The sequence below is a fragment of the Gavia stellata genome, chromosome 13 (assembly GCF_030936135.1).
Source record: "Gavia stellata isolate bGavSte3 chromosome 13, bGavSte3.hap2, whole genome shotgun sequence".
In the NCBI taxonomy this organism is placed as follows: domain Eukaryota; kingdom Metazoa; phylum Chordata; class Aves; order Gaviiformes; family Gaviidae; genus Gavia; species Gavia stellata.
Genome location: NC_082606.1, coordinates 5450289 through 5464149, shown reverse-complemented (window position 1 = coordinate 5464149; position 13861 = coordinate 5450289). Strand labels below are relative to the sequence as shown.

Below are 13861 nucleotides of genomic sequence, written 5' to 3'. Positions count from 1 at the left end.
GTCTTGCAATGCAGCCACATATTCCTCCTGTTATGCAAATATGCCACTGGCTGTAAAGTAACGATCCCCAAAAACTAGTAATTTTTTGAAGAAGAAAAACATTTTGTCTAATAAAAACTACATGCTTCACTAATACTGGAAAAAGAACACTTTTAAGGAAAAAGGTGGTGTAGATGAGGTGCAACAGCAGAGAGCATTGCTGTGCATTCTGCTAGTATGCTCTTCATGCTTCTATGCAGGCTTATGCCTTCAAACGCAAGTGTCTTTAGTAGTCATTAAGAGTTCCCTGCTGTTAGCTTTCAGTAGTTTGTCCTTTTTTTTTCCCAAGATGAATCAAACCTGGATGCCTTTTTCTGCAGGACTCTGTGTGATATGTTTGATATATTAGGTTGTTATTTAATCCAACTATATATCAAACATATTCCTACAGTGTCCTGCCCTGTCTCCGCGGGTTTTAACATAGTAGAAGGCAATATGAAGGAGTACATTCACTCACAAGCAGGTTTAGAAGACTTCCTGCAGACTCCTAATCTAATCTGATTTAAAATACATATGCGAAGGGCTCCTTTATCAGTAGAGTTGTTCTTGGAGGGACTTGTAAGTTGTGTAGGGCCTCTTATGACAGTAAGCAGCAGCTGTGCCAAGAACTGACTTTCACTGAAATGGCTACTGTGTTTTCCATGGCTCAGTGCAGTAACTTACCCATATTGGTTTTCTCTTTATGAAATAGAAGATGAGAGCTGCTTCAAAATAAAACGGTTTGTCTTTTGTAATTTTTTTCTACTGTTTAGCAATGAGATTGGGGGCTTATTTGTTCTCCTATTAACCCTGACTTTATTTATGCTACCCCTAAAAATGGCGTTTCTATAGAAAACTGGTTAAAATACAGTACAAAAACATCTCAAATTATATTTTTTTAATGGCGCAATCAACGTTTTCAGGATATTTCATGCTACAGACTTTGTAGCTAGCCTAATAATTTTGGTTTGTCTGTTCTGGTGATTTCATTTTCCAATCCATTTATACCTGTACATAGTCAGTAACAGCTTATTAGTTTAAGCTTGTGGAAAAAGAGATGTTGATTTCCTTGGGGGCTACTTGAGGAAGGAGAAGCTAATCACTTGTCTCATAGATCTGGTTTTCTAAAGAAACCCAAGTAGGCCTCTCAAGTAACTAAAATCTTACAAGGTGAAGTTTTCTGCCATGTATCACATCATTGCTCTTAACTTTGTTCTTGAAGGTTGTGAACTGACACATGTTGTGAGGGTACTGTTGATGGGTGTGAACTTAAGACAGTTCAGGATGCACTCTTTAATAATGGGAATGGGTAGAAGAATTACTTCTCTTGTAGGGCGTTTTGCTGTGTTCAGTCTTGGACTGCTTACATGTCCTTATTGCAATATTTAGTCCACTCACTATGCTGAACTGAGTTCAAACAACTACTTTTCTTCAGCCTCTTTTTGATGGCTGGTTTTTTACAAATTTATTAAACTTTACGAAAGAACCTCCTTTATAATAAATGAGCAGATACTGAAATGCTCACTCACTTAAGTTTGAATTCCTGACAATGCTGACTTATAAAGACTAATAGACATACTGTATTTTGTTATGTTGGAAATGAAAATTTAAAAACTCTCAATAACAGGGAGCCTTGGACAAAAGTAAAAGTGCAGTAACAGTCTGTTAAATTGACTATCATCCAGTGGTACTTTTGTTGATATTCCGGTTTAAGTCTTTAGTCAATTTAAATCAAAGTCAACATTGCATCTATTTTAATAATGAAAAGAAATCTGATACTGACTGTACTGAATTCCATTTAGTCACTTTGGTTTTGTGATGTTATGATTGAAGCAGGAGTTTTATAAATAAGACTTGAGGCCTGTTGCATAAATTCAGGACCAATGTGATTACCACTTAGATACAAAGACATATGCTTCAGTTGATGGGATTAGCCCAATAGCAAGGCAAGACAAATACTTTTCCTTGAATTAGGTGGCTTTTCCTAGAGGATAAGAAAAACTTTAAAGTGCCAAACAACTTCACCTACACATCAGTTTTTATTTTCAGATCATTCTGTTTTTCTGGTGTCTATGAATGCTACGGTTTCATCTCCTGGACTTTGTTTTAGTTATGTGGCAGTTATATGAAGTGCTGTAGGTCTGAGCACTGCTTGATGTGCCATTTTGTAATGATTTGTAATCACTCATAATTATCTTTTATTTTTTTATAATTGACTACTATTTAATCAGATTGCAGTAACAGGAGAACTAAACCTGACTTAAATTTAGATGGATGGACTTAGACATGCAAATGAAGTGCCCAGTTTTCTAACCCAAAGCCCACTTAGCTGGTGTTCCTAAAGTTAGTTATTTGACACAAGAATGCTGTCGTTGCATAAGTCTGAAGAAACCTCTATTTCAAAAACCTCATCTCTCACAAGTCGGTCTGTTCTGGTATTGTATCCACTAGCCCTGCTGGTCATACTGCATTGGATTCTGGTAGGCTTGTGATTTGATCACAAACAAAATACATTCTGTTGGTTTATTTTGTATAAAAAATAATGAGAGTACATGGCCCAGGTCTGGTTCTGTTTAAAATAACAATAACCATTTATCTCTATCTATTTTGTTAACTGTTCAGAAGCTAGTGAGCATGCTTAAATGGATAAATGTTTTCAGTATTTGTTTACATGATTAGAAAGTCAGGGAAATTGTTGTTTTATGGAACAATAGATTTGCATTTTAAATAGCAAGAAACCTCATTAGGAACAGCTGATTTCTCTATTTGCACATGCTTGTTGAAAGACACGTTTGGATGACTGAAGTGTTCCAGACAGACCTTTGGAACTTCCTAACTCCAAGATGACTAAACTGGACTGCTTCACAATGCTGCGCTCTGTGAAATGACAGCTCTTACCAAAAGCTGTTAAATCTATACACTTGCTTGGTATCTACATCACATTTCTTAGTACAGGTGAATGAGACAATATACATTTATCACTGTTCTTTTTTAATGCTTTAAGTATTTATAAAATGCTCTACCTAGTTTAGCAATCCTGGAAGCCAGTATTATAGCACTACAAAAATAATCTTGATATGGAAAAACAAGAATTTCTTTTCAGACCTGCACTTTTCTGAATGTAGTTTGGAGTAGCCCTAGTGGAGGTAATGTCTTAGAAAGTTGAAGGCAATTCTTTAAGTATCTTGTGTGATACTCAATTTCACCTGTGAACAGCCACAAGGGCAACTTAATATTTAAATTCACTTATGTTGACTCCCAGTTGTAGTCCACGTGAAACTCCTTTGCACAAAATGATGTTGTAGGTCTTACTGAATTTACTGATGTGTTCCAAAATCTTCTTGTCTCACTTTGTATATGTCCTCAATCTTGAAAGTACAACTGCTTTCAGATGAATAATGTGTTATTGTTCTTTCTTGGTTGTAGCAAGCAGATGAGACTCTGGATTTTGAAGAACAGATCCTGGAAGCAGCTAAATCCATTGCAGCTGCTACCAGTGCCCTCGTGAAGTCAGCTTCAGCAGCCCAGAGAGAACTGGTGGCACAGGGAAAGGTGGGTAAACAGGACAAGTAGCAACCACAGCGGGGGGAAAGCATCAAGATTTAATCTAGTCCCGTAACTGTTCTCTGCTAAAACAGTAGGAAAGGAGCTCGGGAGTGACTAATGAAAATGTAAATCTTCTCATTGCTCATCACAATACATGGCCCAGGCCTGGTTCTGTTTATAAAAACCACAATTATGTTTATTTAAACCTCGCAAGCGTAATCAAGTGTTTGGCTCTTCAGATGTCTCAGTTCTGCAGAGTTTTTGTGTTTGTGGGGTTTTTTTCATTTCATGAAGATCTGTGATTCAAGCTAGTAACGTACAGTCCCACAAGACAGCTTGGGGATCCAATAACAAATGTCACAGTATACAATACCACTCTGGACCAGAATAGCAAAGGGCCTCACTAATTGTGCCCTCAATGTTTTGTTGTCTCATTTAATGGGGGGACAGGCATGCCTGCAAATTCAGTACATTTAAGTGGACATGCTTGTAATTATTGTTGGGACCAACAGAAAGAATGCTTATAACATGTGTCGTCCTTTTGGTCTGGTCAGGATTGAGGTCTTTGTAATTAATTTCATATCCATCACTGTTTTTTTTTCCCAGTTAATATACTTTGAAACTTAAAATCAAATAGATATGTTGCCTGTGAAAACAATTTGTTATAGGATCATTGTTGTTGTATAGTTATAGTTTCCAATTTCACCTAATTTTTTATTCTGAGCAGACTGTGTCATGGATCCTGTCACAAAAGCGCTATGCTGTCTACTTTAGCTAGGATTTCTGGGGAGCTTGTGCTTTTAGTTCCAGCAGGAGCACAGAGCACTAGTTTCAGAACAATAGCGATGTAACTGTTTGAAAAGACCCACCACAAGCTGTAGCTATGGAACTTCTCAATAATGCATAAAACAAGATGTTATTAATACCCACTGAAATCTGGCTGAGGAGACAGTCCAAAAAAAATGAGAAGTTTGACTTACCTGCTTCACTTAGATTATTGTGCAGTCTGCTTTTATGTGGTAAGACCTGTTCTTATTTAGTTTCTTTATGACATACAGCTCGCTTTACTTTCCTCGCCACCACCTCTGTGAAGTTATACAGAATAACACAGAATGTGTTTCTATCCTGATACCAAGCCTGAATCTCCCTCAGGTAGTTTTGGCTTCTTTGCTCCTACAGACACATTTCTATTTGTGTCTTTCAGATTGATGCTAACAGCACTTGCATCCGATTCCATCTAAGTTCAGATAATTGCTAAAACCACTTAAATCTGTCTGTCGGAGGAAAGCTGTAGCTTGGTGTTCTCACAGAAGCACACCTGTCAAATATAGTGCCATATTCAGCCACCTTTACTGAATTTAGCCGTTTTGCTTTATCACTTTATTATTTATACTCTTCTATAGTAACTTGCTGAAAGATCAGGAATTTTTGCAGCGAATGGCTTTTACTGATAGTTTCTTGCCTGCTTAGAGGATCTGCAAATAATACTGTGGTCTTTAAGGGAAGAAATTAATCCGAACCAAAATCAAAATTTAATGAAACATCAAACTTCAGAATTGTTTGTGGCACATCCTCTCATTACAATACTTCTCACGAATAAATAAAGCCATTAAGTTACTTCTGAAATAATGAAGCCCTGACCCATTTTCCTTTTCTTCTTTCTTTACTAATTACTAGTGCTTAGGTAATTGTCACTATGGGGTATCATCTGACTGCTGTGGTAGCCTGTATCTTCAGGTCAGCCAGAAGTACAGGAAGCTGGCTTCTAAAATGACCGACCAAATTCTTGCCCATACTGAATGGCTCCAACCTGCCTGGTGGGAAGATTTTGTTATTGATATTGGGGGGAGAAATGTTTTGCTTTCGTAAGAAACATGAGGCATGTGGTATGGACTCCTCCCAGAAAAGCATGGCTGGCATGTAGGCGGGAAGGACAAGTTTCGTCTGCTCCACATCCATCGCTTCAGTACTGAACAGTACTGACTATTGGCTTAGATTCCTCACTGACCTTTTTATTTGGTATGGAGGCAGTGGGAAATTCTTACCCAACTGCATGGATGTGTGCGAACCAGGCACGTTCTTGTCCCAAATCAACTTCCAACATTGCTTGATAAAGGCTGTGAAAGCATCTTAGAGGGCAAATTGGTGCAATATTGTAGTGGAAGAGTTTGCTAAAAAAATTTTAAGTGAAACTACTTTCCCCTGTGGAATTGTTATAAAAGAATTAATTTTATGTTAGGCAACCGTTTCCATTTCTGCAGTATAGATGAAGTCTGGGAAGTTGGATCTGATCTATCTTCTTCCACACCACCCCCCTATTCACTCACTTACACATGCACATGTGCACGCACACAAAATTCAGACACCACTAACTAGACTCCTGCATCTGTGGTCTGCTTAAAATATGTTTTCTGGGGATGATTAGGCAAGAAAACCATGAAATCTAAAGAATTCAGGGACCTAGTGTATTCTTTTAAATAACTGATTTCTCAGTTATAGAAAAGGATCACCACAGCTATGAGACAACACATCTCCTGTTTATGTTGATTCTACACATTAGGATTTGATTCTGATCCCTGGGATCCTCATTATGCACCAATCTCCATTTCCATTTCTTTTAAAACACAACAAGTGTCTCGACCATGTTTACATTTCACATCTCCCAGCCTCTCTCCCAAAAACTTCCAGACTCAGGCAGTTAGGGGTGGGGGGCTGGCAACCAGCTGTAGAATTTTGTTTCATTGCTTTCATCTGATGTGGGAAGAAAACTGTCTGCTGGTTGTTGCCAGTACTGATGATGCCATGAACACCTCAGTGGATGAGCCACGCAGAAAAATGGGCTGCTTTCCTCAAATGCTATTATTAGGCACAAAGGCAGTTAGGGGGCTTCCCTGTGGAACTTTCTGTTTTATACCTTCCCATAGTGCCAGAATCAGAAGAGATTCAGGAATGATGTAAATCCAAATGTGTTGTGGAGACAGAAATAAGTTATTTTAAAGGCCAGGAGATTAGGAACTACTGCTTCAACTGTTGCTTAGGCCAAAGTCTCAGCTGCAACAATCATTACTCTGGGACTTCTACACATATTTCAAGAATGGGGCAATTCAAGCAGCAAAGCAAGTTGGATACTACATGAGCAGGCAGATGTGTGCTGGAAGCACACTTACTCTGACAACTAACTTTCAGCTGGATTTTCTGCTCCTGTATGTGCTGGTCACAGTCACAGGTGCAGGTGTTTCCTTTTTTCATGGATTACTGTTTGTCTAAATCTGAGACAAAGCAATTGTATTTTCTGTTTCATTGTAAGCCATCTCTGAACTGTTTTTTCAGGTTGGAGCAATCCCTGCAAATGCAGCTGATGATGGACAGTGGTCTCAGGGACTTATTTCTGCTGTGAGTAACTACTTCTCTTAAGGAAAACTAACACCTTCTCTGAAGAAATAATATTCTGTGAGAATACCCAGTGACTTTTTTTTTTACTGTCTCCTAGGCCCGAATGGTGGCAGCTGCTACCAGCAATCTCTGTGAAGCAGCTAATGCCTCAGTACAAGGCCATGCTAGTGAGGAGAAGCTCATCTCATCTGCCAAACAAGTGGCAGCTTCTACAGCACAGTTGCTTGTGGCTTGCAAAGTGAAGGCTGATCATGACTCCGAAGCCATGAGGAGGCTACAGGTACTGGTGTTCTTAATTACTGAAAACCCATAGTAGTGCTATGTAAACGTTGTTTTAGCACTGCGTGAACAACCCCCAAATTTTAGGAATAGATCTATTCAGTTTTTCGTCCTTGTGGGGCACTTCCATTCATCAAGGATGAAGTGATTGTGCATTCGTCATTATTCAGCAGTAGCTACAGCTCACTTCACTGCTTGTTTTATTCTTCATTTTTAAAAGATGTTGAGAGATGCAAATGTTGACTGGCCTGTGCCAAGCCCTGGTTTAGATGCAATATTGATAGATTCATATTCATGATAAGCCACAGGAATACATGACCTGAGAATGTTTACTATGTGCATTTTTATAGTGACTGGGTATAGTTGGTTTCTCTGCAATTATTCTGCATTCAGTTAGACTCCCAGTGAGCTTGCAAACAGGTAAGCATACTTAACGTGGCTGCACGTGAGTATCCTCCCGACCTCTGCAAGATTATGCATATGTTCAACAAAGTACTTGCCTAAGTGCCAGCCTGCGTTGTGGTCAGTTTTCCTTTGTTTCTAGGAGTCAAGAGACAGCAATTGTAGATAGAACCTTTCTAAAATGGAGAATCACTGTCAGACAAAAAGAAGAACAGAAGCTGATGCTAAAATCTCAACTAAAGTCTGATTTAACTTTTTTACACGAAACTGGTTCCCTTTTACATTACACATCCATTTCATTTTGAGCTTCTCTGAACTATTACTGAATTAACACTGTGTTATTGATGGGTAAAATCTAATGTCGCCAGAAGTTTTGTTTAAGGGTGTTCATTTTAAAAATGGCTACAGCCTTCTCTGACATCCTGTCCTGCAGGCTCAGCCTGGAATGTAAGAACTATTTCAGCTCCTTTTTTCATACCATCAACATGGAGTATCTTTGGTGATAGTGAAACTTCCCCTTTTTCTCTTATTTACACAGATGCTACTAATGGACACTCAATATAACAGCTCATGTATGGATAGGTAGAATCAAGTCCAACAGAAATAAATATGACTAAGTTTCTGTCTGAGCAAGAGGAACTGATGTCGTCATCTTTTTCAAAGTAGAAAAATGGGTTAAATATTTAGGAGGAAAAAATAAATGCATGAGTGTGTGAAAAATCTGTTTGTTTCTATAGAAAACATGGCATGTTAATGTTACCTCTAAGGATTAGATGGTTTTAGTGCTTTATAGTGGATTCATATAGATTGACTTTGTCAAGGATCTGTGGGGGAGGTTATCAGTAACTGGAAGATAGTTCTGACTGTAATGCAACCTGTACTTTAATATCCAAATGCCAAGATGGGTCTGAAGGAATTTTAAATGCAGAACAAACAATAGAAACAGGAACAAAAGCAAGTACTAGAGATTGTGTTTTCTCAGCTCTGCCAGGAAATTCAGGGTACTCAGTCACTGTAGGCAAACATTGTTAAATAGACATCGAACATGAAAAGTTGGAAGGGAATGTGAAAAGGAAATGAGCTCAAGCACGGATTGAAATTGAACTTTGCCACTTTACCAAGCTTCATATTAGTCCCAAAATGAATAATGAAGGGAAAAGCAGTTTGCACTTGGAAATAATGTCCTTTATCACAGCAAAAACGGTGAGTTGATGTCTACCAAATATTTTTACTGGTGGATTTGTCAAAACGACTGAGGCTTTTCAGCTGTCTTTGCCCCCAGTAGAAATGTTTTCACATAGCTTTAATCAATAGGTTAGGTTCAGGAGTTTGAGTGTATTAGTTTTCTCTTTCCTAGCCCACAAACATTTTGAAATAATTTGTCCTTGCATCAATTCAGGTGGGAAGAAAGTTAAGTTGAAAGGGAGATTGAAGCTGCAAATACCAAACAGGACTGGGGGGAGGTGGGGGGCAGGTTCAGAGCTGGTCCATGTGGCTTCCCCTCCTAGTGCTGGTGGGTCTCCAGCATGTGAGAGCAGGCTGTCTTGGCCAGCGGCCTGTGTGGAAATGAGTGTTCTTAGCACACATGACACCTGGGGACATCAGGAACCACAGGACAGAGAACTCTACTCCTGTTCTCTCTCACTGCCTGTCACAACACTGCAAGTACCTACCCTTTCTCTGCACATTGTGAAAGCATTAATGTTGTTTATTGGTGGCGTTGACTGATTTGCTGTTAGATACTAGGGTTTAGGGTTCAATAGGAGAACAGCCTTACTGGATCTAACCAAAAGTTCATTAAGCCCAATCTATATCCTGATTCCAGCAGTGGCCACTAAGAAATGCTTAGAGAAGCAAATAAGAACAGGGTAAGCATGTGTGATACTATTCTCTACTATGTTCTTAGATTCCAAGCATTTTCAAGTTGGGAACTTCCCAAGCCAGATGCAGATGCAGGTTTAGTAATCCTCAGTGGTTTTCTCCTCTTAATTTATCCAGTCCTCCTTGACCCCATGTAAACTTTTATAGTCTAATTAACACTTTTTGGACAGTAGATTAAGCTAGGACAGCTGTACCTATGTCTGTCCCAACCTGCTTCTGCTGGTTTAAATCCACACAGTATGAATAGCTGAATGACATGCAAATCCATTCCTGTAGCACACAGGTCTCAAATTTCATTTACAGGATAGGCACCTTCCCAGTGCAAGGATTCTCGCAAGATTTAACCATTCACAACCTTCTCGTCATGAAGTATTCAGTTGCTCTTGAGAATACCTGGTACAAAGTAGTGCTGTGCAGCATTACAGAAGTCAGTTTGAGTAGTGATAAATTCATGTCACTTTGACCAGGCTATGTTACTGCAGAAGTGTTGGTAACATGTTGCTTCTGGTATCTCAACTAAATTCTTCACAATTAAGTAAGGTATCTCTCCATAGTATTCCACTGTGCACTGAAGACTTACCCATGGTAACAGGTGATCTAGGTGTTCTTCTTGCTCAGGAGGTGGAAATATCTTTGAATGGTGGTACTCTGTCCCATTCTCTAAAGTTGTTTCTTTGCTAAAGCACTTGAAATACATTTGGGGGCCCACCTTTCAGTATTTGTATGTATAATTGAGTAGAAAACATATAGCTAGGTCCCCCAGCCAGTCCCTCAGAATGAGTGACCCATGACTGCTCTTAGCGCTAAGTCCACTTCAGCCCAGAATTTTCTTTTCCTGCCTCTGTCCTGACATTGATGAATAGATAAAGAGGTGGAAAGAAGGAGGATTCCAGTAAGAGCCAAGAAGGAGGCATAGGTCAAATTTTGGTGTATCAATCAATTTAAAATACAAAATATCAGACATAAGTCTTATCAGGGACTCACAAATTTAAAGGACTGTCAGTGGTATATGAAAGATCTCATTTACACCTCCTTGTGCAGTACCCATTAAACCACGGACAATGGTTCTTCTCCCAGAGCCAACTTTCCACCACTTTCACCGGTTCTTAGTATACTGGAGCAAATTCAGTGCCAGATCTTATGATGCTAAGCCCTATACTATCGTCACCTGTCTGCACAGGTTATCTCCTAGCCAATGGTCTTCAAGACCTCAGTGCTTCAAAAAAGGTGCCAGCTCCATCGTTTAGCTTTAGTGGAAGAGAGGTTTGCATTTTGTTTGTGACAACGATTCTTCTTCCACTAATCTCCATGGGGATCACAGCAGGAGATTCCAAGGCCACTCCTCTGGTATCCTCCTCTGTATCCATTAAACCAGTGCCCGTGGAGACATGGTCATTACTGAGAATGCAGTGTGGAATCTCTACTGCCAATATGTATTATAGTATAGCAAAGATAGCTTTGTCAATGTTAGAATGCAGGTAGCTTAGTTACCTTTTTCTTCTTGATGCACAATTGCTGACACTACTCAGTTTAGACAACAAAAGATGTATTACAAATGTTTGACTGTTTATCTTTAGAAATCTGAGAATTTTTAAGGAAATAAAAGTCTAATTGTGAGATAATCATGGCTGTGTAAGTGGCTAATTTGCCCTGATAAAAGTCCAGTAATTTTAAAACTTCACTGCCTTAAAATGTTTCTTTATACTAGCTTTAATTTTCTGTTCTTTTTCCTCAAAAAAAAAAAATCTGATCAGTGTGGTGCATAACATAACTTGCGAATTCATCCACTGTTTTATTTCAAACTGTAGGGAAAAATATCTTGTTTGTGACTTTCCCAACTTCCATCTTCTTAAACAAAGGAATTGTGTTCCTCTCTGTACTGTTGATTTTGAAAGATTAATTTGCTTTTCACTGGGAAAACCAAACCAAACCAAAACACACCTTTCCTGTGTAGTCAAGCAACGATGTTTTAGTTTTGATGCTCAGATGAATCCATGTTAGTTATGCATTTTTATTATTACTAAACTTCTTTTGTCTTTTTCAAAGGCTGCGGGAAATGCTGTCAAGCGAGCATCAGACAATCTTGTCAGGGCAGCCCAAAAAGCAGCATTTGGGAAAGCAGAGGATGACGACGTTGTAGTCAAAACAAAGTTTGTGGGTGGCATTGCTCAGGTTAGTACAATCACCCAAGAAGTAAAGCAGAGAAAAACTATCACAGAAATGTAGCATAGTGTTACAATGTCCATCTGCTGCATTGCAGGCTGGACAAATCTATGTAGAAATCTATGATAAATTCCTTGATGCCTCACTGTTAGGTAACCACTGACATAACAGCAAAGTGATATGCTGTAAGTGTCTACACTTCGTCATCGGGCGTTTATGGTGATAGCAGTTAGCAGTCCAGTATCTTTTATTTTTCTTCTGATGAAGTTAATGGTTCTTTTCAAACTTCTCTTAAGTACTTTAAATATTCCCAAATCTTAATGGAACACTAGTTTTGTATGTATATAATCAAAGAAAGAGAGAGTGAGAGATAAGAACTGATGACATTTTGTTACTGTGACCACAATAAATATGGGCAAATAATAACAATATTTAAAAATAGATTCCAAGGCTTTGAGGTTGTACCAACTTCTGGATTCACTGTTATGAATGAGGACACCATATACTGTGGTCACTACTTAAAAGATACTGATATTTATTATTTCTGCATGTCTGTAGCACTGTCATTTTTCCTTTGGCATTTTGAGATGCAGGAAAATGCCATAGATACCTGCAGTAATGAGTGTTCAATTTTACTGTCACTCAAACATTATATTAAGACACAGTGCTTATCCTACATGTGCTAACCGCTCACCCCGATGAATGTTGGGGGAGCACAGCACTATAAAATCCATCATGGGTGTATGGTAAAACCATGCTGTTTTTTCCTCTTTAAGAAACAAGTGGGAATATGATACTGTTCTTGATGGTATAGTCCTGGAACCTGGAAAAATTTGAGCAATACCCGCCGAAGTCCTTGAAATTTGGTGCTTCTCTGGAGAATGCTCAAGGCCTAGCTGTGACTGGTGTCGTAGAGAAAGAAATCTTGTTTTACAGACAGTATTCCTTGCTGTCATAATTCATGCTTCTGTTTTCTAGATCATTGCAGCCCAAGAAGAAATGCTGAAGAAGGAAAGAGAGCTGGAAGAGGCAAGGAAAAAACTGGCTCAGATCCGCCAACAGCAATACAAATTTTTACCCACAGAGCTGAGAGAAGATGAGGGTTAACCTGCTGAGATTTTCTTCCCCCCCTTTTTTTTCCTTCTTCCTTATTCTTTTTTTTTCACTTTTTTTTTTTTTTTTTCTTTTAAAGAAATAAGCTAAAGAGGGACAGTACAGTGAGAACTGCTCTGACAACATTCTGGTATGCCAAGCCTAAATAAACTGCCTGTCATAGCTGTGGATGAGCAGAGAGCAATAAATACTTGTTCTTTCTCATCTGGTCAGCTGAGGTGCATGATGATCAAATAATGGTACAGTGTTAGGTTCATCATTCCTGTTCCTTCCTTGACTTATATCTCAGGAGAGAATGTTTCACTTTTTACTAAAGATATTAAGTCAGTATTATTGTCGCTTTCCTGATGCTTGAGGTATCTATCATTCCTCGACTTGTTATAAAACATTCATAATATTAATAGGAAAACAATCGAGAAATATTTCATATGATAAATATCACGTGAGCTGGTGGTTCTCTCCCAACTACCCTTGTAAAAAGAAGACCAAGACGGAGAAGGATGTATGTCTGAGTGGAGAAACACGCATGAGTGTGGGTTTGAAGAAGATGCCTGTCCTCTTTCAGTGTTATATAGCTGGTTCACCCCAAAACTGGAGGAATTGTCTCTGCACCTGTTTGCACTAGTAGTATTACTCCTTACCTGATACCAACAAGCTTCCGCTTGTACAGTATTTAGGTTTACAAAATGTGGCAATAGCCATTCTTTAAAGAGCTCAGAAATCAAAGAAATGGAAACCTTGTCACTGCCTCAATAATAGCAGGTTCATGAAGGAAAATGCTGTTTCAATGATATACCTCTAATGTGTGACTACTTTTACAGTATTATACACACATACACATGCTCTAACATTGGACTGAATAGTTTGCATTTTGTTTTTTAATTAAAGTTATCTGGTTTGTACTGTGGCATTTCTGTTAGAATGTATGTTAGTTGAAAAAAGGGAAATGCCCAGTACAACAAAAGACTATCACGACTCTTGTTACTCTTTTAATAATTTCATTTATAATTACTTTGCTTTGAAACCTGTGGGTATTGTAGGAGAAAAGAATAAGTGATTTTCCTGT

The 13861-nt window shown here is 38.6% G+C and overlaps 1 protein-coding gene across 1 annotated transcript in view; it reads left to right on the top strand.

Annotated features, from left to right (window-relative positions):
- The window catches only part of TLN2 (talin 2), a 115611-nt gene extending 102806 nt beyond the window's left edge, over positions 1–12805 (top strand). The window contains exons 52-56 of the mRNA XM_059824175.1: positions 3445–3570; positions 6895–6957; positions 7055–7237; positions 11566–11691; positions 12661–12805. Of these exons, the coding sequence (XP_059680158.1) occupies positions 3445–3570; positions 6895–6957; positions 7055–7237; positions 11566–11691; positions 12661–12789 (627 nt within the window). The 3' untranslated portion in view covers positions 12790–12805. The remainder of the gene's footprint in view (positions 1–3444; positions 3571–6894; positions 6958–7054; positions 7238–11565; positions 11692–12660) is intronic.
- The last annotated feature ends 1056 nt before the right edge of the window (positions 12806–13861 follow it).